General features: G+C 37.0%; 2 protein-coding genes across 4 annotated transcripts; both read left to right on the forward strand.

Annotated features, from left to right (window-relative positions):
* The first annotated feature begins 722 nt into the window (after positions 1-722).
* Positions 723-22728, forward strand: LOC123872483 (ubiquitin conjugation factor E4 A). Of its 2 annotated transcripts, XR_006797486.1 has the most exons (18): positions 723-1614; positions 2347-2478; positions 2969-3132; positions 3493-3672; positions 5278-5430; positions 5858-6026; positions 6663-6798; positions 7470-7664; positions 8297-8467; positions 9162-9285; positions 9881-10026; positions 10506-10655; positions 10967-11210; positions 11769-11931; positions 12632-12836; positions 13487-14926; positions 15955-15959; positions 22718-22728. XR_006797486.1 is itself a non-coding variant. In XM_045916776.1 (16 exons), the coding sequence occupies exons 1-16, from the start codon at positions 993-995 to the stop codon at positions 13635-13637; spliced, it is 3105 nt and encodes a 1034-aa protein (XP_045772732.1). In that variant the 5' UTR covers positions 723-992; the 3' UTR covers positions 13638-17288. The 2 variants fall into 2 exon arrangements, 1 of the variants encoding a protein (XP_045772732.1); XM_045916776.1 differs by lacking the exon at positions 22718-22728 and having other exon boundaries at positions 13487-17288.
* LOC123872487 (protein FAM117B-like) lies at positions 18540-27793 on the forward strand. Of its 2 annotated transcripts, XM_045916779.1 has the most exons (8): positions 18540-19273; positions 20142-20269; positions 21282-21429; positions 22017-22156; positions 22515-22614; positions 24042-24098; positions 26534-26637; positions 27457-27793. In XM_045916779.1, exons 1-8 carry the CDS (start codon positions 18997-18999, stop codon positions 27607-27609), a joined length of 1107 nt encoding a protein of 368 aa, XP_045772735.1. In that variant the 5' UTR covers positions 18540-18996; the 3' UTR covers positions 27610-27793. The 2 variants fall into 2 exon arrangements, with proteins under 2 accessions (XP_045772735.1, XP_045772736.1); XM_045916780.1 differs by lacking the exon at positions 24042-24098.
* Positions 27794-27920: the final 127 nt, after the last annotated feature.

A 27920-nucleotide genomic window follows, 5' to 3' on the forward strand; every position in this document is an offset into this window, starting at 1 on the left:
TGTCGGTTCCTGGGATGCAAGCTATCTCTGTGCTAAAAATTCGGTTACATCAACACGCCCAATTTAACATATGGCCCGTAAAAGCCTAATACCTACAAATGTATAATAATATGTACTTATTAGTACGTACCGATGACTGCATGTCCTCATGTAGCTAATCTAGAGCTAGTTGATAAATCAATCTATAGCTCCTATTTCAAATGGTATATATTTTCACTCCATACCTAGGTATTATCATCCTGAGAAAAATTCAACTACCTATATAGTTAGTTAGGTTAGATGCATATCTATATTAACAGTGGTAAAAAAATTCATTACAATAACATTATTAACTAATTATACTTACATATTATTTCATTAAATGTTGCGATATTATATTATAATAATTAAAACTACTAATTAGTTATTCATAAATATCTTAGATTGTTTGTAAAATAATATGCACTTACGTGTGGAAAATGTATACGTATGGTAACATAATTTTAGTACTCATAATTACTTTACAGGAAATAATGCCAACATACAGAGTAAAATAACTCTGATCGGCACGTAAAATCACGTCGTCGTTTAACTCGTGCAAAAAGAATAATAATTTTGCGTGGTAACTTGAAACATTTTTGTAAATTCTGCTATTATTAAAGTTAATTACTAGAGCGCAAAATATTATTTATATAATTTTTTTGCAAATTAAAAGTACGATTATGAATTCATAGACGCAACGTGAAATGTCACTGTCAAGTGCAAGTGTCATGTGGATTATTTATTATCATTTCATTTTATCAATTACAATTATCATGCTCGTGATAACGAAATTACACTCAGCGTTTTTGTAGAAATTGTAGATTTTGTTGTATAATACGGAAGAAGAACATACTACTTTTGCCCACTGACATGGCATGTTAATAAACAGTAAACAGTTGCTTGTTTACAATGTGAATAGATACAAGTTTGTGGAGTCGTTTTGAGTTTAAGTCATAATTTTTTGGATTAAAATGTCTGATCCAAGTAATCCTTTTGCGGGTTTATTAGGAGTTTCTGGATTGAAAACTACCAATGATGAGGAGTTTAATAGGAGTCCAATATCATTGGATTCTAAGCAGTCCAACGAGGAGACACAGGTTCAAATGATAAACCAACTAGTTCAGAATGTTTTCCATTTCACCATAAATTCTAATGCTGTGGATGACCACTCCGATGAACAGTTAGTATATCTAGAAGAACTAGCACAAGCCATGAATCCAAAAGTAAATATTGATTTAGAAACGTTAGAACAAGCACTTTTTGAAAGACTGTTGTTACAAGATATTGAGCAAAATGTATTACCCAAAACAAGCAAAGTGTTCAAGGAACATGTAACACAAAAGCAAGTATTTCCCTATTTATTTAGTTCAATGGAAAATATTCAGAATTATAGTCAAACTAATACACAGTTTATAAGGGATGCATTAGAAAAGATGAATGAGCTTATTCTCCGGAATGCTGTGACAGCATTAAAACAGCCTGCACTATTTGAGGGACAAGATTTTTCAGTGCAACTAGTGGAAATACTGCAAAATGGTGGATCTCAAAGTCACACATTTTTTAATGAATTAATAAAAGCATTTGTTGCTGATGGTAAGTGGTAATAGTTTAACATTAACTTCACAATAATATTTATTATTATCTGAAACTAGCCTTGCTCATGGAATCACTAAAAATCCTTTCTTGGTGGTAGTCTACATTATGAAGAAAATATGTCAAATCTCAAGTTTCTGGACTCAGCAATGGAAGCTATGCATTAATATTTCAGTCAATCAGTTTATCAGTGGGCATGTAGGTTTCCTCACGATCATTCCCTTCACCAATGAACTTATGTTTGGTAGGTAGTTATTTGCTTAAAATGCACATAACTCTGAAAAGTTAAAGGTGCATGCGCCCAAGATTGAACCCTACACCCCCAACTGGAGGGTGACACTTTAAGCCCTAGGCTATCAATACTTTTATATGTGTACATACTAATATTATAAAGAGGTATTCGTTAGTTTGTATGTATCAATCTGGAACAATGTACCTTTCAAATGGTAAAAGAATTTTTGAAATTGATTGAGTAGTTTGGAGATATGTAGTTCCTACAACTTACAAACTTTACACATACATCTCTTTATAATAATATAGTGTAAATCTAAGCCCTAATTGAAATTAATATACTTAAATTAATGTTTGTCTGTCTGTCTATTTGTAACTTATGTATTCATACATTGTTTATCTTATTAAGTTGAAACAGAATCATCAACATACAGTGTGTGTGGTAAGTCATATTGGTATGCATCAAGCTTATAGTGAATTATTTTCGTATTTCTTTTTCAGATGATGATGATTGTCAAAACCAGTTGCGAGACTCTATGATTCCATTGCTAAAGAGGATTCATACTGATATAAACAAATCAAACTTAATAAATTTACCTATTTACATATTACCATCTATACAACTTTTTGCAGGTAAATATTAAAAAAATACTCCTTTTTAATTGCTGTCAGAAGCTTATTTAGTAATAAGCAACAATAAACAAACTATGAGACGCATACGTATATCTGATTGGTGTGCACAGTCGCTTGTAAAATGTGCCTGTCTAATACTGTCTGCTAGCTTTTTATATCCCATCCATTTAACCGATCTTGAGGTTACGTACAGAAATAGCTGTATACACCCTAAGGATGAATATAGACTGTTTTTGTCTCGCAAAATCAAAGAGCTCTTACAGGATTTTGAAAAATATGTATTAATGAGTAGATTGTGAGTATATTTTATAAAATATATCACAGAACTCTGCAAGAAAAATCATGCATTTCGAAGTATTGACTAATTTTAAATTGTCACACATGAAACAGATTATTTTTGTATTTGTAGGATTAGTGGGTTTGTCTCAATACCAGTAGTATTGAGACAAGCCTGAACAACTATGAATTAACTGAACAATTATGATTACAGGTAATACACATTTAGCACCAATACTGATGGAAGCATGTGAACCAAAGAATGAAATGAATGGAAGACTTTACCAGGATTCTGTGATAGGTGCCCTGTTGAGTTTGTCAGTTTTACCTCGGAGTGCCACAGGGATGCCTGAATTTTTTGATAATCCTATGGACCAGGTATTAATTAGGTTTCTAAAAAGAAAAACACACCCATCATTATCATCATGATCAACCCATCCCTGGCCCTTACTGAGCATGAGTCTCCTATCAAAATGAGAAGGATTTTGATCATAGTCCCCAATGCTTGCCCACAGTGAATTTACAGTTTTCACACACCTTTGAGGATATGATGAAGAACTCTTAGGCATGCATTCTTCATGATGTTTTTCTTTGCCCTTAAAGCAAGTGATATTTAATTTCTCAAAATGCACATAACTCTGAAAAGTTAAATGTCCATGCCCAGGATTGGACCCCCAATTTTTTTTTTTCATTTTTGTGTAGAACTCAATCAGTATCAGTACTTATTTTACCTTTCAGGCAGCTACCTCAATGACCGAAACATCAATCTGGAATGCCTCATCGCATCTTACAAATAATTTGCACAAAATATTTTTGACTCTACTAAAAGGTGGTCCGGCAATAAAAAATAGATTATTGTCATGGATAGGAAAGTGTTTGAAAACTAATGTTGCTAGAGGAAAACTTTGGAATGTTCAGGTAAAATTAAATATGCTTAAGTGCAATTTTTCACAAACAACTCAATAGTGCTGTAATCTCTGTTTTCGTTTTCGTTTCTCTCCTCAACCTATACACAATTATGACTAAGTAGAATCTATTCCATTTGTCTTAATCATCGATGTATATGGATGGGCCCTTCGAAGAAAAAAAATGCGCTCACAAGTTAAAGAGAATTGGCAAAAGTCTCTGCATCACGCATCAGTCGGCCGCACACGCTTTATCGTATCGCACGTGTTTTTGACTGTCGAAAATGCCGTCATGTGCGGTCAAATCTTGCAAAGACCGTACGGAAATCCATCAAAAAAAAGATGGAATAACATTTCACTCGTAAGTAAATCGTTTTCTCATTTAATTTAACGTATAAGTTGGGTATATTTTTAATTTTGCTCTTATTTTGCTATGATTAAATATTTGCCGCAAAAATATCGTACAATTGGAATACAGAAAGAATGGAGTCGTGTTATTTTTTTTTTGTTATTTTTTTTAAAACTTTTTATTCGCGTATGACAGACTACTTATGATCATGAATATATTTAACTATGATTGTATATTTGTAAGTATTTAACTATGTATGTTTGTATATAATTAACTGTTTTACTATGTATGTATATTTGTACTAGTAGACTAGCGATGTTTCCGATATTCGCATCCTCACCCGCAGTTGTGAAGGTTACGCATTGATTTGGGCATCCACATCTGCATCTACAATAATAATAATCAATGCGGATAGTCACGCGGATGCGGATGTTGCAAGTCGCGAAAACTATATATGTATGTTTGAGTGTATACATGCTTATATGTATTTTTTATGTATTTAACTATGTATGTTTATGTATGTGTTTAACTATTTAACGATGTGTGTATTTTGTATGTATACGTCGTACGTATGACGTAGCTATATTTTAGCGATTTTGCGGGCATCCGCATCCGCAACGGCGAAGCTGCCGCATTGATAGAGGGTTCCGTACTACAGAAGTTTTTCTGGTTATGGTTTATATTATTACATATTATTTGTGAAAATTCTTTGTTAGATTCATTACATGCTCATATCTGCACTAATAATATTTTTAACGCAAAAAAAATTGACGAAATATTGCACAAAACAGCTCCATTCCATCCTTGTTCTTTTTAATAATAGAGAGTTGACGCTCGCGTCAAATTCACTGATGAGTTCAATGACGTAATATTTATTTTTTTATAGGCTCATTTTTGTAAACGGATTTATATGGGAATGACTTATCCTTATACAGTGATGGTCTTAATTTAGTGTTACCTATTGAAGAGTTCCATACTTCATCTCCACAGATTTTTATCAGATTGAAGAACAATTACTACATATCCTTTCATCAACACATGATAAGAATTATCAAAACAGATTTATCATAGCTAACAGAGCTATACGATATTACTATATGCCTTTCATAATTCTAGGTCAACGGGAAGTATCCTATAAGTTTGATTCTATTGACAGGTCTTGACAGGGTTCCTTTTTTCTCTGATGATAGGGTACACAATAAACATGTCAAATTGAGAACCTTCATCTTTTTCCATAGTTGGTTAAAAAAGGTTTTATGTACTTTTCAGGCAGGAGAAATGAGTGCGGCGTCTTTATCTTGTGTTTCTGATGGATTCATGTTGAATCTCGGCGCAGTGCTGTTGCAGTTGTGTCAACCATTTTGTGCTTCCGCTGATGATCCAAAAGCACTTAAAATTGATCCTACTTATGGTGCAGTATTGGTAAGGCTTTAATTTAACCATGCTTAATATTACAAATGCTAAAATGTGTCTGTCTGTCTGCTAGCTTTTCACGGCCCAACAGTTGAATCAATTTTGATGAAATTTGGTACTGAGTTCGCTTACATCCATTCCAGGGATGGACATAGGCTACATTTTATTGTATTGCTTGTAAAATCAGAGTTCCCACAGCCAATCTGTTAACAGATTTATATGAAATTTGATTTGATACAGAGGTAGCTTGTGTCCCAGAAATTGAAATAGACAACTTTTTGACTGGAAAAGTAGAGCTCCCACAAGATTTTTAAAAACCTATACCCACGGAAACTAAATCGCGGGCATCAGCTAGTAATACATATATCTTGTATGATGGTACGGAACCCTTCGTGTGCGAGAACGACACGCACTTGATCGGTTTTCTTTTTTAAAGCCTGAAGAATGTGCAGCCAAATCCGTGCATCTCGACTGCCTGTACAGTGAAACGTGTTTGTTGCCCGCTCGCGAATCTGAAGACGGGCAGACTATGAAGAGGCTGACTGCTGAAACATACAACTTTGTTACCGAATGCTTCTTTATGACCCAAAAGTGTATTGACTTAGGTAAGTTTTATCTAGTCATAGACAAAATTTTGTTTTTACCCAATTTTAAGTTTTAAGCTACTTCAAAAAAGAAGACTTATTTTTATGTATGTTCTCTCCTCAATGGATGAGCGTAAATTGCTCGCGATCAGTGTAATAGCTTAGTAAACAGTAGGGTTTTAACAAGGCATAGTAAACTTGGGGCCACTGAAAATTGTGAAATCATACTCACTAAAAAACCGAGTTCAATAACCACAAAGGTGTTATGAAGTTGATATTTTTTTTGAATTCTTTGTATGACTAACGCATAAGTTATCTGTTTACTTTTATTCCGTATTTATATCATAACAAGCATTCCGCTCTGGATTCGTACGGTAGCTCGAGTAGAACTATTCCACATTTGCGCACTGCACACCACGGAATTTTCTTTATTCAATCAAATTTAATCATCATCATACCGGTAGCTTAATTTCGCAAAATGTTTAAAAATTTAATCCCTTTTTAAATATTGTTTCCTGGGTCTGGTCAAAATTAGTTAGATATTGAGTTTTTCTGTTAAAAAATTCTCATTACTAGCTTCGAAGCCTTGCTTGTGTGCGCCCATTTTCAAATTTTTGTTCTAAGCTAGATCACTTGTGTACTGTGTCCATGATGTAGGTGTACGTGTGTGTGCGGAAAAGTTATGGAGGTGCGGTCAGGAGCTGGGGCGTGCGCAGCGAGCGATAGCCGACGTGGCGGCCGCGCACCACATGCTCGAGCCGCTGCGACAGCGCGCGCACTTCCTCATGACCAAGTAACTACGCACCACTTCCACATTAGTCATTCAAAACGCCATGCAATACTGTTAGCTCACGGTTCTAAGTTTTATGAAATAGTTTGATTTATAGTGTTCCTTCAGGACAATTACCAAATAAATGAATATTACATTAAGAAAATTGTATTTAGATAACCTCAATGAAAAATCCACGAGACACATTGACAACTGTGTTGCATAGACAAACGTCAATTATATACGATACTAGAGGATGCTCGCGGCTTCGCCCGCGTGGATTTCGGTTTTTTGAAATCCCGTAGAAACTCTTTGATTTTCCGGGATAAAAAGTGGCCTAAGTCCTTCCCTGGGATGTGTCCCAAGTCTGTACCACATTTCATTAAAATCGGTTCAGCGGTTGGACCGTGAAAACGTAGCAGACAGACAGACAGACACACTTTCGCATTTATAATATTAGTACGGATATGGATTTGTACTGATAAAAAGTAGGCGGTTATTTATTGCCTATTAGTTAACAATCCTTTTCTTGTTTATTGGACCTTTTGAAGATTTATATCTTACTAAAGATCGATTAATAATTCCGATACTTTAACGTCGCTATAATTTTATTTTACTCTTATTGTTATACCAATTGTATTTTAAACCTCACCATTCGCGGAGCACTTTCATATTACCTATTTGCTAATTCTCAGGTTTGTCAGCCTCCGCTGTGCGCTCCTCGAGAATGAGATGTTAATGAACCTGCACCGCCTCCAAGCTACCACTTGCACTTGGCTGGTGCAAGTGGCTGTGCGAGCCAACCCTGAAACTCCTCAACCGAGCTATGCGCCCGGTACTATGGTGCCAGTGCAGATGCCTGTTACTACTGCACCACCCGACACTTTAAGGTATTGTAACATATATACTTTAAGATAAAAGATGACTTTTATATTTAATTCTATTATTATGTATATGCAGACAGATAGATATTTTGTTATTTAGTCCATCCGTTAGCGGGCTGTACCTATCTTGTGAACCCTAATAGGCAGAGAGTTGAAATTTTTACATAATGTGTGTTTCTATTGCTGTTTTCACAACATAGTAAGATTTTCCAAATACCCGCCATGAAAAATTAAAGAATGATATTTCTTGTAAGATGGTACAGAACCCTTCGTGTGCCACCCCAACTAGCCCTTGACCGATTTTTATCCTTATCACAAAACATGAACATAATCGAAAAGCTAATTTGCATACACGCGAAAGTAAACTTAAAATCTTCTTCTACTTCTATGGGTCTTTCTACTTTTTTTTTATGTATTCACATAGTGAACACATAGTTTTTAGTATGTAGTTCTTTTTTGTAGTTTCAGCTTCTCTTTAATACATGCTCTGGTTGTTTCAAGAAGGTTGCAATCACATAATGTATACTATGTATTACTTATCTAGCTTTAAGATCAATGACAATCATTGATCTTTTATGAACCAGTTTAACAACCCAAATATGTAAATAAAAATTTAAAAAAATCTACTGTCCATACAGATGCATTCCAGAATTCGTGCTAGAAAATGTAGTAGTGCTAATAACCATGGCGCGGCGCACCGTGGGCGCCATCACCGAGGAGGCGGACATCGCCGGCCTGCTGCAGCCCGCGCTCACTCTGGTGCTCACCTTCATGGGCGACTCCTCGCGGACTTACAACCCGCACTTGAGGTGATTTGACTATTGTCTATACCATTTGTTCCCAAAGTGGTTCAGGTCCCCAGGATTCCCCAGGGGGTCTACATTAGTGTGACAAAAAAATTGGAGCTCACAATTCGTAATCAGGGGTCCACGAAAATGTATCTGCTTTCGATATTGAAGAACTAAAATGTTGGCTTGACATCACCTAGGCAGATAATATTTTAAGAAGCTCAGCGATTGTAAGTGTGATGGAATCACTTTTTGACTGGCCAAATTTACTTTTTTTGACCACTTACAGCACAATCAATTAACTAATTAACAAATCAATTCTCACTTTTTTTTCTTTTTGAAAACAATGAATTCGTGGTTGGAACTCAGCAATAACGCAATTTTCCATAGTTAGATCTAAGTTCACAGTTTTGTCGAGTTTTGGGAAATATGATAGAAATATAGCTGCAGGGGGTCAACCGGAACCAGCTAAATTTTGAAAGTGGGTCTATGAGAAAAAAAGTCTGGCAACCTCTGGTTTAACCAATTTGTATGAAAGGTACAGAGGTAGCTTTTCTCCCTAAAACTGACATAGGCAACTTTTTATCCCGCAAATCAAAGAGTTTCTACGGGAATTTTAAATAACCTAAGTCCAAAAACCTAAGGACGAAGTCGCGAGCATCATCTAGTTTCAAATAAGTATGAGGATTAATTGAGGCGTTTTTGAATATTTCAGGGCTCGTCTCGCAGAATGTCTTGAAGCAATGCTGCCCAACCACCCTGACGATCAACAACCTCTGAGCAACATTGCGTCTTTCTACAGGGAACAACTCTTCAAGAATCACCCACATAGATTACAAGTAAGACTTTATACATTTTAAGGCCATAGTACGATAGTAGACGACGATTCTTGTAGCACCAGCGATCAGCGATTTTGCGACTGCATCGATGTAGCAATGCGTGTTGTCGTTTTTCTACATTTGATTGGTGTATTGGACTCGGACTCGCACACGAATATTTCCGGATTAAGAAATAACACTTTAATTTTTTTGTGATGTAAAAAGTTTTCGGATCCTTCCATTTACTTGGGCTATAAGACATTGCTGCCTACCAAATTTCATGATTCTAAGGCTGAGATCTATAGAGCGCTCTTTGAATTTGCTCAGACTTAAGACACTGTGGAAACGAGACAGCGTTATACGGCTGGCATAAATCTATCTCCTTTTAACTGAAACTTAAGTCAAAGCAAAGTCAAAGTCTACAACGGGAAGTGCCATATTATAGGTTTTGATTTTCTTGATGGGTCTAGACATTGAAACAAACAGACACAATGAAGTGATTCTATTTCCTTTTTTTCTGGATATAGGGAACTCTAAAAAAGCAAAAAGTAAATGTGATTATTGTATTATCACAACCTGTATTAGTGTATGTTATGTGTGTGTGTGTATGTTGCAGCTCGTATCCTGCTTGCTGGATGTGTTCGTAGGGATCGAGATGACGGGGCAGAGTGTACAGTTCGAGCAAAAGTTCAACTATCGTCGTCCAATGTACCTCGTTATGGACTTCCTCTGGGGCATCGAGGAGCATAGGGACGCTTTCACGTACGTATAGCTTACTAGCGACCCGCACTGGCTTCGCAAAGGTGATATACTAACTAGATGATGCCCTCGACTTCATCTGCTTGGATTGAGGTTTTTAAAAATCCCGTGGGAGCTCTTTGCTTTTCCGGAAGTTTTTGTCCTGGAAATTGTCATAGGCAAATTTAAGCCTATTTCAATTTCCGTGACACAAGCTCGCTCTGTACCGAATTTCAAATAAATCAGTTAAACGGACGGGCTTTTAAGAACCTCGTGGTAGCTCTTTGATTTCCCAGGATATAAAGTAAAACTTGTTTTTAAACTTGTATAAAGGCAAGTCTACAGTTAATTGCAGAATTGTGGTAGAAAAAATTATACTCATTCCCACAAACGAGTTGTAGACTTTCTTGAGGTGGAGCGTAGGAGTTTAACCACTCATTCCCACTAACGATTTTTGAATTTTTGTGAGGCGGAGCGTAGGATTTTATAATTATTTTTTTCAGGCGGTTAGCAAGAGAAGCCGAAGCGAATATGGAAGCAGTTCACCCGCCGTTGTTTCTACGCTTCGTGAATTTATTGATGAATGACGCCATTTTCCTGTTGGATGAGGCGCTCGGAAACATGGCCCAGATACGGACCATGCAAACCGCGCAGTATGTACCTATTATCTCACATACTAGCTGAAATATGACATACCTAAGTATATAACCTATGTTACTTCTGGACAAAGGAGCTTTCTAATGGCGAAAGAATTATTAAAATCGGTTCAGTAACTTCAGAGCTTATGCTTATGCCCGTAACTTCGTCCGCGTGAACTGCACAAACTTCGAACCCATATTTTACCCCCTTAAGGGTTGAATTTTCAAAAATACTTTCCTAGCGAGGATCTTCTGAGTCGTGTTCAGGAAGCCTTAGATGAAGACCGTAGTCAAGCGCAAACTTATCATCGAAAAAAAAATTGCAGGGAATCAGGTGCATGGGCCAATTTACCAGCACACGAACGCGAACAGAACCTTGCAAACCTGTCACACATTGGCATGTTAGCTCGATTTGATAACATCCTCGGTCGGGATACAATACGTACGCTCGTTCGACTCACGGCGCACGCTCCGTACGTCTTCTGCCACCCCACCCTGGTAGACCGCATCGCTTCTATGCTCAACTATTTCCTGTTGCACCTGGTGGGGCCTAACAAGAAGAATTTCAAGGTGAGTTTTTTTTAAATTCAGATATAAGTTAACAGATAAAGTCACCAGGTGAGATTGCAATCTCACCTGGTGACTGGCTGCAATCAAGCTGCTGATGGTAAGTGATAATGCAGTCTAATAAGTGAGGATGCAGTAAATTTAAACTCGTTTTTTCTTCACACACATCAGTTGCGTGGTTATTAAAATGAGTGTTTATTTCCCATGGCCAAAACTTTCCTAAAACCAAGTTGGAAGTATTAAATAAACTACTTAAAATGAAAGGTCTAAATCATTTGCTATCGTTTTCTTAATTCTCCCTGCGAACAAGGATAGCATTAGATTTACTTAAGTTTAGAGATTGTGTACAACATTTAGTCACATTATCTATTTCTCATTTAAATAACACAAGAACAAAGTGTCTTCCGATAAAAGTATAAACTAAAATAAGTTAATGTAACGATTTTTAGCTATAAGTAATAAGTTTATATAAAATTGCTTATTAGCTTCACTTATAGGCTAGATTGTAATGTTAGTAAAGTGCTGCTGTCAGCACTATGATTTTTAAAAAACTATTTCTAGGTAAAAGATTTGAAAGAGTACGAGTTCGATCCAGCGAGAACCGTGTTGGATATTTGTCGCATGTATGTGGAGCTGGGCAACAACCAGCGATTCTGCGCCGCCGTGTCGGACGACGGACGCTCCTACTCGCCGACACTCTTCACCCTCGCTGAAGCCGTGCTAGGTAATCCATACTATAATTAATATTATAAATGCGAAAGTGTGTCTGTCTGTCTGTCTGTCTGCTACCTTTTTACGGCCCAACAGTTTAACTGATTCTGACGAAATTTGGTACAGGGTTAGCTTATATCCGGGAACGGACATAGGCTACTTTTTATCCCAGAAAATCAAAGAGTTCCCACGGGATTCCTGAAAACCCATCCGCTTAAGCGATTTGTATGTTTGGTACCGAGGTAGCTTGCGTCCCTGTAATTGACATAGGCATTTTATCCCGGAATATCAAACAGTTTCCACGGGATCTGTAAAAACCTAAATCCACGCGGACAAAGTCGCGGACATCCTCTAGTTTATAATAACTTTTTTTTACAAGGAACCAAAAGCTTAATTTGATATAATCCGCTAAACCAGACAAACCACTCGAAGTACGTTTCGCCCCGACACCGGAGCATTCTCGGGAGATGTAGACCTTACAGTGCCTAATTGCAAAGTTGTTGTAAAATTGCTTTGCACTTAGGCATTTTAAGGTCTACATCTCCTCATTTAAGCTCCTAAATTCGTAAACTCGTACAATTGTTACTTAGCTTTTTGACATTTTTTTAACTATACAATCTTATGTAGCTTGCTAAAACATATTTTTTAATGGATGATCATCATTAATTTTGCATATAAAAAATTGAATGAAAACAAATGAATATTGTCAACAGTGCGTATCGGCGGTGGTGGTCTCATAACTTCCTTGCAAGAAGTGGCAGCCCGGGTCAGCACGCTGGCTGAGCAGCGGCAGCGCGACGAGGAGATCCTGGCCAACGCGCCCGAGGAGTTCCTGGACCCCATCATGAGTACCCTCATGCTGGACCCTGTCACGCTGCCCAGTTCCAGGACCACCGTCGACAGAACTACTATCGCCAGGTATGTGTTAACCGGCTGAGCATTTTTGAATTTTCTTTGGGGAAATAACAAAACCAGACCTCTGTTTTCCCACCTCCCTTTTCCCAAGAGCATATTATCTTTAAAATGCAACTATGACTTCTAAAATAGAATAGAAAAGATTTTATTTAACTAGACCTTTACAAGTGCTTTTGAATCAAATGATTTACCACTGTGCATCAAGATCTGTTGAATGTCAAGGTCATAAAGAAGTATATCAACTAAATAATGTAGAATAATATTTCACCAGCCACAGTTCCTGAATCCCTAATAATTGGATCCACCTAAACTATAGGGATTTCTTATAGTTTTTAGGTGGGCTATATGCTGCATCATCAGGGTTGAGGAGTTGGGACTTGGGGTCTAATCATGAAGTTGTTGCTTGGTATCTACAAAATTAATTAATTCACTATGAACAGTTCCTAAATCTTCATAATTTAGGCGGGCAATAATAATGCAACTGAGAAGTTGGATCCAGAATTTTTATGGTACTATCTCATTAACTTTCTTTGTTGATAAAAAAAATTGCAAATCGGTTCATAAATCTTGGAGAAATCAGTATATAATTGAGAACCACCTTTTTGGAAGTCAGTTAGTAATAAAAGATTAATTTTAACAATAACGTCTTTCAGGCATCTTCTAAGCGACCAGTCGGACCCATTTAACCGCTCTCCGCTGTCTATGGATCAAGTGAAATCGAACACCGAACTCAAGGACCGTATACACGCGTGGATTGCTGAAAAAAGACAAAAAATGGATCCAAATATAGCCGATACTTCATAAATAATTTGTACATTGTAACTAAATTAGTAAGGCTAGACTAAAAGTTTGTGTTGGCTTACTATCAAGTTGTTGCAAAGTAATTGAATACCTAATTTTTTCTCATACACACTGAGTGTTAAAATTTTCATTTTCACCTAGTAATTACAGTAAATATCTAATCCGGTTTGTAGTAACTAAGTAATAGTTTCAATTTTTAAATACATAGATAGACTGTAAAATCAGATTTTTGGACCATACCACAGAAAAATAACAAATTGTGTTATACACAAATTCCTAATTAAATTGACAAATCCGAGCTTGCCCGCACAGCGAACGATAATCGCGCGATTTTTTTTCCGCTGTAACACTTGCAATCATGTAGAGATGCTGGCTGCGAATTAAAAATCGCGCGGAAATAAAATCGGTCATTTGATACAAATTTCACGCGGTGCGGTATTAAATTCGTACGAATATTATGTGCAGTATGGAGTTGTATGGCGCTCACCGCATTCGCAGGGCAAGTGAAATTCCGTACGGGGAAAATAAATCGTCCGAAAACAATTCGCGAGAACAATAATCACTATGCGAGCTAGGCCTAAAGGTCTTTCCCGCAAGGATTTTCTCTTGTTTATGATGTCATAAATGCGAGAGATTTCTGTACAACCAAATACACAAAATGGGCCGGTGAAAAAGGTAGCGGCTCAGTACGAAAAAAGGAATCTGTATTATCTATAGAAATTGAAAAGCACGGAAATAGAAAATATCTTCTTTATACGTTGATAGTAAGCCTATATTGTTTTAGGTAATTGCAGTATAACGATGATTGCACTTCCGCCACATGGATAAGCGGTGATGGATATTTTCTAAGTGTGTTTATATAGGTAGGTACTGTGGTATTTTGTACAATATATTGTACAAATACAGTTATAAAATAAATGCATTATAGATTATAATGTACTTATATGGTTTTTTTTTATCGACAAACCATACCTACTTTGAGAACAATTTGTATTTTATAGGCGAAATACTTGATAGTCAAAATTGACGAACACCATAAGCACCTACAGTAAAGTACGCGCAAAACAACTAGCACAATCAAACACGAGGCATATGTCTGGTCAGTGCGGATTGTACAAATACAGATTTCAGCAGCCAATCTTGTGTATTTAATCTTCTTCTTTTTGGTGGTTTGGCGGCTATGCAGGGCACTTCAGACCCTGTATCAGTTTGACCTTATTTAATCTTAGTCTATGACCTGTGCGAACCGCACTGTTGCAACTTCAAATTGAACTACTTATTTTGCGCGCACTGTACAGTACCTATGCTGTTCATAAATCATTGACTGATGCCTGAATCGGTAAAAATTCTCACGTTATCGATTCCAAATGATAATAAAGTCATCAGTTTTTCAACAAAAATCAAGATATCGCTGTTCCCTTACGTTATAATATGCCGACTGCCACAAAATTTCTGTTTGTTAAAACATTATAAATATTTAGCTATTGAATTTGGTGTGCCATTAATGTTTTAAGAAGAATGAATCGATAGTGTTGGAACTTTATTTCATTAACTCAAACTATTTAATAAATTGATTTCGTTACTCCATTTTAAACGATCTTGTCTACTATGAAAGGATTGTTTAAGTTCATACCAAGTCGGTTTTTCTTTTTCACATTGTATGACTTTAAACCATTAAGAAACAAAAAAGTTTATTAGGCTGCGTACAGTGTATGCCAACAAACGCTAAGGAACGACATTCGTGGTTGCCGCATCATAAAGATGGTTCGAATCGAACCAACGAACGTTGGGACTTGAATTTAGATTCCAGCACGCTCATTGTTTTATTAATCTCTAGTTTGTTCTCTATTTTATATGAGTATATATTTTTGGTTTGTACTCTTTTGACAAAACATGTTTTCCTCCAATATTTTTTTCTATACTTCTTAAAATAAACACGTTTGTACGCTTCTCTTTTGCATCTAGGTATTAGGTAAGCATTCTTTTGTTGGTTTTCGGCACCAGTTCATACCGGGTTTTGTCGAAATCGTTACGCCATGGATTGCTGCCAACGTCAACGGATGACTGCTTGGCGCTCGCTAAACCGTCCAGATATACAGATACTACCACTTTTACGTACACTAAAACTTACGCCGATGTACCTCAGTCAATCATAGCGCGTGTCCGTCCGTTATTGTTTGCGTATCTATTGCGGCCTAGGCGCCATGTTTTGTATGCGCAAATTATGAGCGAGATAACACAAGAGCCTCTGTTGTTCTTGTTTAAAATCTTAACGTCAAGCAATAAGGTCTGTTTTTCATTGGTGCACATTCGGTTTAAGTAGGCGTTAGGTTGCGCTTTTCTGTGCAAACGAATTTTTCCGATGCAATTTATAAAAGTGGCAATACTGTACGCAGCTTTCGGTAAATAATTTTCCTGAAGTTTTATTTTAAGTCTGTTTTGCATTGTTTTGTATAGCGTATCTCTAGCTACTAAAAGTGGTGATTTTTGTGATATTCGTCGTTATTTTTTTTTTTATTATATCGAAACTGTCAAGAATGTTTCACATAATCAACCAAGTAGGTGTATGTTACGAAGAAAATAGAATCTTCAACTTAGTTTTAGATTAATTAAAAGACATTTTGTTTTAACCCCCAACCCAAAAAGAGGGGTGTTATAAGTTTGATGTGTGTATCTGTCTGTCGCTCCTAAACGAATGAACCGAATAATTTAGTTTTTTTTTTGTTTGAAAGGTGGCTTGATCGAGAGTTCTGAGCTATAATCGAAGAAAATTGGTTCAGCCGTTTGAAGTTATCAGCTCTTTTCTAGTTTTCTTATAGAAGTTTTTGTGTCGGGGGTTTTTTAAATTTTGATCTATATGCAATCACTATTCATTAAAGATGGGCATTATTGCTACTTTTAAATAATTTTCGCTTGATGAAAATATTGCCCATATCCCATGCCCTTGATGAAATCACTGCCCATATTATAAATTCAAAAGTGTGTTTGTTTGTTGGTTTAATCGTTTGTTGGTATGTCCTTCAATCACACCGCAACACAGCAACCGATCGACCTTATTTTTTGCATGTACTTACATACCTAGTTGAATTCCTGGAGAGTGACGGACTACTTTTTATCTCGGGAAATAAAAGAGTTCCCACGTACTTTTACTATTTAAAAACCTTAAGCCCTTGCATACGAAATCACGGGCATCATCTAAATAGTAATTACTTATTATAAATCCGAGTTTATTTTTCCACAATAATTTAAAAGTGTAAAATTATTGTGGACTTCATAAACAATAATATGATAAAATGCTCTTGTTTAAGAATAGTAAGTTTTAAGAATTCCATACCAAAATATTAAAAAAGGTAAAAGGGTGTAAAAGGATCTTCATTCTTTAACATGGGAATTTAAAATCAATGTGTATATTTTTATTTTTTCTAGACAGCAATAAATGTAAAATACCTATCGGCCATATTATTATCTAACTTGTTTAGTGCAATTTGGAAAAACGTGTTTAGCACTTGAGTCATTTATCATTACCTATTTGCTACAAAATTTTTATTAAAATTATATTCTTATTCAAAATTATTGTTGTTCTACTGAAATTTCAGTTGTACTTTTTTGTTGATACTTACTTATTTTATTTACACCATAAAAGATGCATAATTATTAATTGTTTGATTTTTAACTACTAGGTATAGTGCGCGCATAACAAGTAGTCCAATATGACTGCGCAGTGAGCATTGTACTACATCAGATTTCAACCAGGGTTCTAAATCTTTAGTCTATGACCTGCTCTAACCGCCGTGTTGCAACTTCAGATTGAACTACTTGTTTTGCGATCACTTTACCTAGTACCTATCTACCTCTTGGAATATTAAAAAGTTAAAAGCTCGAGTTTATTCAAGTCAAGAGTGAATAGGCATCTTCTAGGTAAGCGTGCTCCATCTTAGGCTGCATCATCACTTGCAAGCGGAACAGGTCTGATTGCAGCCAAGTGTTAGTACATATATAAATAAATAAATAAATTGACATGTTTTTGGTATTATCACAATACTTTACCTTCCATATTATCTGCAAACATCAAAAACAGAGACTCATATGTGTTCAGGATCCGACTTTTCGTCACTCAGAGCTTTTGGTGGATGTTAGAAGAAGCTTTTTAATAAGACATATAAAAGTAGGTATTTTATTTATTTATTATTTAATTAATTATTTAATTAGAACGGACCTTTTAAGTCCAATTACACTAATTAAATTAAATTACACAATCAAAATTAATTCAGAAAAAAATAAATAAATTCAATAATCAAATATGTCAACTACAAATTATTCTCACAAAAGTGCAGGATCTGACCTATGAGGTCAGCCCAGCCCATTTGTCAGCCCCCAAATATTTGTATACTAAGCAGAATCAATAAAAAAATCGGTCAAGTGCGAGTCGGACTCGACCTACTCTATATTGTTTCATATAAACTTTTCAAATTGCTTTTAAATCGCCAAAATAATTTACCACTGGTTCGGAATACCGTTCCTACCGAAAAGAACCAGCAAGAATCTCGGCGGTTGCTCTTTTTAAATGTACAAACAATTGCAGCCCAGCTTATGGCTGGATGAATGATAATTTTTGTTAAGTTTACTGTCATACCCATTGATTTTGGAAGCGCCAGTGGTCTGTATTGTTTTATAATACCTAGGTATAATAGATGTCTCTAAAAAGTAAAAGACTTGCTTGAAACCTGGGCACATTGCGATTTTTCAAAAAAAATCTTTTAGGTATGTTTTAGCTTCTAGGCTGTCTAGGGTTATTCGTCTGTGGTAATGTTTCAAAAATCTAGAATCTGGAACATTAAAAGCCAGTTCATTAAAAAAAATGCGAGTGGTCACCAGAGACAATTTTCTCACAAAAACCACAGACAATCTGTCATGGCGGAGTAATCAGCTGTTAATTGCAATGCCGACGAGTAGAAATAAATTTGTTTCGTTTTGATCACTAATGCACGGTTTTCTTCTTGCTTTTAATTTTAGTTATTACAACAGAAAGTGATTTATCATCAACAGGTTATTTTCAAACAATAAAAGAATGGCGCGATCTCCCATGTCATCTGTCATATTCATTCATCCATTATAGTTCAGAAAAAAATGTGACTTGTTTGTTAAATTCTGATTTATCCACTATTTGCTAGATGAAGATTCAGTGCAACCGATTTATGTTTACTTGTAGTTTTACGGACTCGCCGGTGCCAGTTCTGTACAGTGTAATCTTATGTATACGTACATAGCGCAGTCTTTTTTATGGCCTAACAAATTCCTTCTACAAAGGACCCGTGCGGCGTCGGCGGTTTATGTTATTTTATTGGACATCGCGGGTTAGCTTATGTGTTATAGTTGGTGCAAGGGTTGTTTTTTTTTAAGTGATAGTAACGTGTGGGGGTTGAAAATGTCGGGCCGTGTTCGAAAACAGTCGGATTGCCCTGTGGGGAAGCAGGGTCCTATGAGGGCGACCCTGCCGGTGTCGTCAGTCATGAAAGGCGGCGGATTAAAGAAGAACGCCGCGAATAGTCCAACGCTATCACCCACGAACGTGTGGCGCCGGATATCGCCCGATCACGCGCTCTCTGGACAGAGAAGTCCAGGAGCTGTCAACTACAAAGGTATTGTTTACAGTCTTTGTTTATACTTGATGTTCTTATTTTCATTAAGCTTTACTCTTGCAGTGATTTATTTGATATGATACAAAGTAAGAAATAATAAGTATAACAGGAGACAGATTCAAAATTTACAAATTTATGAAGCCCACATGAATGGCTACATCCATATCCATACAAATATTATAAATGCAAAAGTGTGTCTGTCAGTCTGCTAGCTTTTCACAGCCTATGTGTTTAGCCAATTTTGATGAAACTTGCCACAGAGATAGCTTGCTACCTGGGTACAGACATAGGCTATTTTCATCCCCGAAAATCAGAGTTCCCATGAGATTTATAAAAACCCTAATTTCAATTGGATACTGTCGCGAGCATCATTTATTTAGTAAAGAAATGGCTTGCATCTCTGAAATGGATTTAGGCCACTTTCATCTAAAAAAACTAAAGAGCTCCCTAGGGATTTTTAAAAAACTAAAATCACACTGATAAAGTTGTGGATGTCATCTAGGAGTTTTATAGATGCAAAAGTGTGTCTGTCTGTTACCTTTTCGAAGCCTATCATTTTAACCAATTTTGATGAACTTTGGTACAGAGATAGCTTGCATCCTGGATAGGGGCAAAGGCTACTTTTTGCCCCAGAAAATCAAGGGTAAAACCTACTTTTTACCCCAGAAAATCAAAGATTTCTCAATAATTTTGTAAAACTGAAATCCACACTGCCAAGTGTAAGTGTAATACATTGTTTTAATCTTTTAGTTTTATGCCAACTTGTCCTCCAACCATTCTGCTCATAGTCCACTGACTTAAGGCAACCCATGAAAAAAAATAACTATCTTGTATATTATGTAATAACTGGTTTTCTGTGGTCTTACAGGGAAAGGGCGCTTCAGCTCCAATGTTATCAGACGTACAGCTTCTCTAGACACTCTTTATCATAAAGGCCAGTGGCCCAGGGACTACTACCTTCATGCAGGACAGTTACAAGTTGATAAGTCCACACAAGTAAGGTTTTTGTTGTATAAAATATATACAAATATTATAAAAAGTATGTATGTTGTCTATCTGCTCTCATTTTACAGTCCATCCGTTTAACTGATTTCCATGAAATTTTGTACAGAGGCAGCTTGTATTCCGGGTAAACAAAACACAAACCTATCACAGAAAATTGAGCTCCCAAAAAAATTTTTAATAACCTAAATGCATGTGGATTAAGTGGCAGGCATCATCTATTTTGTACAAAAAAAGCTTGCATCCTAGATATGGGGTTCTCTTTATCCTGGAAAATCAAAGATTTCCCACAGGATTCTAAAAAATCTAAATCCATACAGACGAAATCACAGGCATTATCTAGAATATTCTAGAGTATTATAAATATTGATAACATAGAGACCTGAGATCGGTACTGATCAGGTCACCGTCTAGTATGAAAAAAATCTCTACTGTAATAGTAAAAAATATTATGTGTCTGTTTATTTATTGTTTAATCACACCACAATGGAGTAGCAGATACTATATAACCCAGAAAACCAAAGGGAGATAGATGCTGCACAATATTTTAAAAGCCTTAACTCACACAAACAAAGACTCAGGTATAATAAAAATGCAAAAACATGTTGCCTCACAATGTTTTCCTTCATTGTCAAAAGAAGTGATATTTAATTGCTTGCTATGCACATAACTCTGTGAAAAACTGCAGGTGTGTGCCCTGGATTGAACCCCCTAACTCTTAGGCTGAGATCGATAGTGTACTTTGACTTTGCTCAGACTTAAGTTTCAGCTAAAAAGAGACAGATTTATACTAGCCATATAAGGCTGTCTCGTTTTAACAGTGTCTTAAGTCAGAGCTAAGCCAAAGTCCGCTCTATAGATCTCAGCCTTAGTATTAAGAGGATTAAGAGGATTCGTACCCCTGTGAGTCATTTTTGAGCAATTTCGGGCCGAAATTGCTCAAAAATGGCTAAGACTATCAACACTCTATCATAATGCTTAGAATCAATTTTTATTTATATTTAAGACTGATGATGGAGGTGGAATTTCTGGCCGGTCATCCAGGGGTTCAGAAGACGACAAACTAGACCGTTTCCTTAGGAGCCGCCTCCAAAGACCACACAAACCATCCGCATCGGGAGATTACTCGTCACATTCTATGAGTCCAGGCTTCTGTGAGTATTTAATGAATAGTTAGTTCTTAAACCTATGTTGATAGCTAACATTCTAGACAGACTAGATAAAAACATCCTGTTTTTAGTATTTTATGTATGTGAAAGTAATTATAATAAATAATAATAACTACAACAGTAACATATGAATCATTTTTATGTTGTGCTAACCATAAAAAAAAATGGAAATGGGCAGGATATGACAAACTTGTAAAACTTGCTGACTAAGCAGCAGGTTTTACATATCCTAAAGACAGATCTCTATGTGCATCATTGTTACATTCAAAACATGTAAATATAACATTATAGTTTTCTTACTTTGAAAATTGAAACACATTTTTTTTTAATGATGTAACCACAAATTCGCAGTTTTCGGATTTATTCCTTTACTTGTGCTATAAGACCTACCTACCCACCAAATTTCATGATTCTAGGTCAACGGGAAGTACCCTATAGGTTTTCTTGACAGACACGACGGACGGACGGACAGACAGACAGACAGACAACAAAGTGATCCTATAAGGGTTCAGTTTTTCCTTTTGAGGTATGGGAACCCTAAAAATAATAGACTTGACCCATTACTTCTACAGGGTCCCGTTTTGGCACTGGTGGCGTTCCTCTGAGGGCAGCACGCTCATCAGTTGAAGGTCTCAACCAAGAAATAGAAAGACTGGTCCTGTACCCAGCCAGTGGCACACAAACTCCACAAGTGGACCGGCTACGTGATAAGGTAATCTGAACAATCTTATCTTTGACTGAATAATAACTTGTAAATCCACCTAACTGAAAGATAGCTAATAAAATATGTATGTAAACAAAAATAATATGTGAATAAGTTAGCCCACTTCCATCTGCATCATCACCTACCACAAAAAAGCAGCCTAAGTCCTTTTCCGAGATGTATCCCAAGTCTGTACTCTGTACCAAATTTTATCAAAATCGGTTCAGTGGTTGGGCCGTGAAAACGTAGCAGACAGAAAGACACACTTTCGCATTTACAATATTAGTATTGATTATACAAAATCATCACATTAGTTGTAAGGAACCTGTTATTTACATTTTAATATCTTATTTGCTATATATACTAGGTGACGCCAGAAGGACACCGCGCGCCGCTCGCCGAGCTTCTAAGGCGTTCAGTCAACACACAAACCCCACACGACCTGTGCCACACGGCTCACTCGTCAGGTATGTTGTTTACATTACACATACATTTGTCATTTAAATCTAAATTAACTTGGCTACTTATGTTGTACACAAACTAAATTAAATTGATAGGTTTATGGCTGAGATCTATAGAGCGCACCTTAACTTTGCTCAGACTTAATAGCTCGTTCACACAGATTGCGTAAGCGTAGACGTAGCGCGTACCATTGCGTTGTAATGTACGGAACTCTTTAAAACATGGCACATCGCTTGCGTAAAACGTGTACGTATGCGTAACCCAGTGTGTTAGGGGTTTACGCGCTTCACTACGCACGTGTCACTTGTACGCAATTGGTGTGAATCGGCGTTAAGACGCTATCAAAACGAGACAGTGTTATACCGCTGCCATAAATCTGTCTTGTTTTAACTGAAAGTTAAATCTAAGCAAAATCAAAGTGCGCTTTATAGATTTCAACCTAAGTCTAGTGCTATCCTCTTCTGCAGGATTATGAAAGGGATAGCAATAAATGACCTGTTAGATTAGTTTAGAGATTGTGTACCACAGAATAAGCCAATTTCTACCTTTATATTCAATATTATGATATTATTGTAATTTTATCGTTATTCAATGGTAAATGCGCATCGAGCGAATATGCTACTTTATACACGGCATTTTTAGAAAGAGATAAATGCGTAATTACCGGTAAATATATTTTCACTTTTACGGATACTGGTAATGATGAGTATTTAACGTTAGCGGATGTATGGGTATCGTTAAAGAATAACGTTATCATAACGGTATTTTGGTAACACTACAAAAATACCAGTGATTTGGGGATTGCTTACAACTTTGATGTTAAGACTGCAAACTTTTTGGGGTTCTGTACCCGAAGGGTGCAAACGAAACCCTATTACTAAGCCTCCGCTGTCCATCCGTCCCTGTCTATCTATCAGCGGTCTGTATCATGAACCGTAAGCCCTAATTCGCACGAGCGTTAAAAAAGCGTTGTGCTAAAACCCGGTGTTGCGCTGAATATAAAAAGTGCGCGTTAAAAAAGCGTTGACAAATGAACAGATACTTGGGAATGCATTTGTTCTATTTAAACGCTTTTTTAACATACGTTAAAAAGCTCTCGTGCGAATGAGGCCTTATAGGTAGAGTTGAAATTTTCAGTGGTATAGCTTTTGCTGTAAATACACCAAATAATAAAAATTTCAATGTGGCCGCCGTGAGAATTAAAAAAATTAGAAGTACGTAATCTTGTACGATGGTACGGAATCCTTGGTGTGCGAGTACGACTCGCACTTGACTGGTTTTTGGACAATGTCGTAAACATTTGTGGTACTTCCTATGACTTCTGATCTTAATGTTGTTTTGATAGTATAATTGCTTTATTTTAATTAAAATAAAGATTTATTTTGTATCAGATTAAAATAAATAATATAAATAAAATAAATTGTGGGCATAGATCCACCATCCCGAGGATCTCTCTCCAGCGCGGGCTCGGCAGAGCTTCTAGCGACAGGTCTCTAATTCACCTACGCTTTAGACTTAGGCACACTGCTGTTAAATAACTATTGTTAAGCTTTATGCCAACTACACAGGACCATAGTTTTATCAAGATTAAAAGAATGAGGGCTTTTCCATATGAATTTATACAAAACTAGCTGACGCCCGCGACTTCGTCCGCGTGGATTTAGGTTTTTCAAAATCCCGTGGGAACTCTTTGATTTTCCGGGATAAAAAGTAGCCTATGTGCTAATCCAGGACATTATCTATCTCCATTCCGAATTTCAACCAAATCCATCCAGTGGTTTTTGCGTGAAGGAGTAACAAACATACATACACACACACACATACACACACACAAACTTTCGCCTTTATAATATTAGTGTGATCACTACACACAGCACTAAAGCCCGACTATTACTTCTAAGACACGAAACAGGTGGGGTGGTGAGAACTGCCGATGGATAGCGCTACTAGTATTCATATATGCTGAAATATTATAATAAAATTGTTTTTCTGTCACTTAGTAAATTTTAATATTGAAATATTTATATTTATGAACACAGAATTTTCTCCTCTTTCACTTGACATCCTTTTCGATACAATAGCATTAAAAAAATTCAGACAGATAAAAAATCTGTTTCTATTTCTTAATATTATTGCAGAATTAGTTAATCTATTTATTGGTTTGTAACTGAGCGTCTGTTTTTTTTTAAATAAACGTGACCTTGTGACAATATCAATAAATCAACCAAATTAGTATGGAGATGTGAGATGCCAAATCATGGGTAGTTCATATTAAATGACAGATTTACACCTCAATGCTGATATCATGTTTGATGTCTTGAAATCTTATACTCAGATGCCATCACCTAACAATAAGACTCACCCATAAAGGTTAGGTCTTAAACGCTAGCCCCCATTGATTTAGATGAAATCGACATGTTCCTGTGTGTTGGACATAGAACTTAATGGAATAAAAGTTCATTACTAAAATTACAACATTGCAATTGGTAACTCATGCTGGAAACTTTTTTATAACAAGTACAGATTAAGTGACTCCATTGTGTTAATTAGTGTAAAAAGAATTATTTGAATGGGCCTATTACGCCCTATCAATAATATTAACACGAGATATGCAATATTGTGATCCTGTATCGAGGAAATATTGATGGTATTGCAATGTATTTTTGGATTTTCCTGAAATCCTGCAATACAGCTGATGTTCTGTTTCACGAAGACCGTTTGGCTATGTTTGAGTGAGTGCACACATACACATTGTTATAGTGTGCGTGGCGCTTCGTTTCGATCGCGATGCGGTTTACGTTATGCATATAAATCCGTAAGCGTTTATCGCATTGCATTGCAGCAGCGCATTGGCCAGGAAACTAGATAGTCCTCTCTAGAGGTGCTGGGGGGGTGCGCACATAGGCGCCAAGAGGCTCCCTCGGGCTTACTAGTTATAGTTCTAATTATAGAATTAGTTGTTAAGCTAGAAATAACATACCCCTACTAACATAGTTTAAGTGATTTGTCATACTAAACACAATTATGGGTTATTATTTATTTATCGGAACACATATTACTTCAACCTAGGCTGCCAGAAGGAAAAAAAAACAACCTAGCCTGAGCGATCTTCGTGAAATAGAACATCTATACCAGAATCGCGATCCGATATTGATAGTGTAACACCCCTCCAATAGGGCAATTGGTTACTAATACAAACAGCCCCCCGATTGTGTAAGAAAAACGTATTCATCGTAATTGTAATCGATAGCAAATGCTGCGCCTTGATTGGCTGTGAAAAATGTGAACAGCGAATTCAACCAATCAAGGGAAAGAATTCGCTATCGGTTTTTCTTATACAATCGGGGGGCAGATAGTTGGTTTTACTCACTCATTTCATCTGTACTTACAAAAGTTGCACTTTTATTCATGTCACATCAATATCATGAATAATTACGAGTAACAAAGATAAAATCCATGAGTTCGTATTTTAAACATGCATGCGTACATTCTACGAGAACTTGAGCGATATACTGCAGTGTGCTCATCCACCTAGATCCCTTGCATCTTGTTGCAAATTAAGCAATATGCACCAACAGAAAAATCCAAGCATGCGATTTTGATGTCCCGTAGCTTATTACAATTGAGTAGAGTTGATTTTGGAATACATGGAATCATGATGTATTCAACAGCATTTCTGATGAATAGGACTTATTGGCCAAACTGATTGGAACATTTTGTTTTTTTTTTTTTTAAAAAAAAAGCTGAATCCAGCAAAACTTTATTTTATCAAGTTATTTTGGAAGAAATTTTAAACAAAATTTAAAAATATGGTGCATTTTTTATAGTTAGAGTTTATTTTTTGCTTGTTAGAAGAATTTCGCGCTGTCATAATAGTACAATTTGTGCTGGTAACATGCTTTAACCTGTTTTGTGGCTTTCCAGGCGGCAGCGTATGCTCGTCACCCGATCTCGACGGCTCGAAACTCGGCACTTCGCCACAGATAAATCGATTCCTAGCACGCGAACCTCCAGATGGTTGTGAGAAGGTAAGCAGTGTTTGATGAAGTAATTTAGCGCTAGATGATCCCTGAATATTTTACTATTCCAAGGCTGCCGTGTGGCTCATTCCGACCTAAGTCCACGCAGACGTAGTCGCGGGTATCGTCTAGTATCAAGTGAAAACTCAGTTATGAGTTTGACTGACGAACAAATCCCCCACTGTTCTCCGCCAGCGCCACCGTCAGGCCTTACTTCGCACCATCAACAAATCAACTAACCCACGGGTTGGGAACCCAAAACTTGCGAATCATGTAGTAATAAATTCTAGTTTTGGCGCTGTGGTAAGTGCTGTGGTCTTATAAGTGGGATGACCCGGGTTCGATTCCCGGCAGGAAATTTATAATTTCTGGTCTGGTGAGAGGCTTCGGCCGTGGCTAGTTACCACCCTACTGGCAAAGCCGTGCCGCCGTGCGATTTAGTATTCCGTTACGATGCCCTGTAGAAACCAAAAAGGGTTTAATAAAGACTACCATATCTCTTCCAGGTTAGCCCGCTTCCATCTTAGACTGCATCCTCACTTACCATCAGGTGCGCTTGCAGTCAAAGGCTAACTTGTAGATAAATAAAAATAAACACCGGCCAAGTGCGTGTCAGACTCGCGCACCCAGGGTTCCGTACTTGATTCCGTTCCTTTTACTTTACTTGTGCTATAAAGACAATTTACCTGAGAAATTTCATGATTCTAGGTCAACGGGAAGTACCCTATAGGTTTTCTTGACAGACACGACAGACAACAAAGTGATCCTATAAGGGTTCCGTTTTTCCGGTTGAGGTACGGAACCCTAAAAATAGTTTGATGTGAGCAGGTGAACCTGAAGGCGGGCGAGGGCGCGTACGTGGAGCCGATGGCGATGAAGCCCACCGTGCCCGCGTTCACGCTGCGACCGTCGCTCGGCTCCGCCTTCCAGCCGCTGCAGCCCGCGTCGCCCGCGCGCTCGCCGCACGCCGAGCCGCACTGACGCGCCGCGCGTCGGGGGCCCAATGTCACCCGGCGACGCAATAGGGTATTTGACGTTTTCCTACAGTGCTTCAGATGTTAAATTCTTTCACCCCGTCCTTCTTATTTGAAGGGGTGAGTGTAAAAAGGGTTCAACTACACAAATTAACGAAATCAAGTTATTGGTATCGCTGAATTCGTCTTTCGATGTCCTATCTTATTGTAGATTCTTGTTCTTCTATACTGCAGACTTAATTTGGTCGGTCCATCGCATGGGTGACCTTCCTCGCCCTCTGGTGCCCTTCACCTTGCCCTGCACGACAAGACGCTCGA

This window comes from Maniola jurtina, chromosome 15, assembly GCF_905333055.1.
Source record: "Maniola jurtina chromosome 15, ilManJurt1.1, whole genome shotgun sequence".
Lineage (NCBI taxonomy): Eukaryota > Metazoa > Arthropoda > Insecta > Lepidoptera > Nymphalidae > Maniola > Maniola jurtina.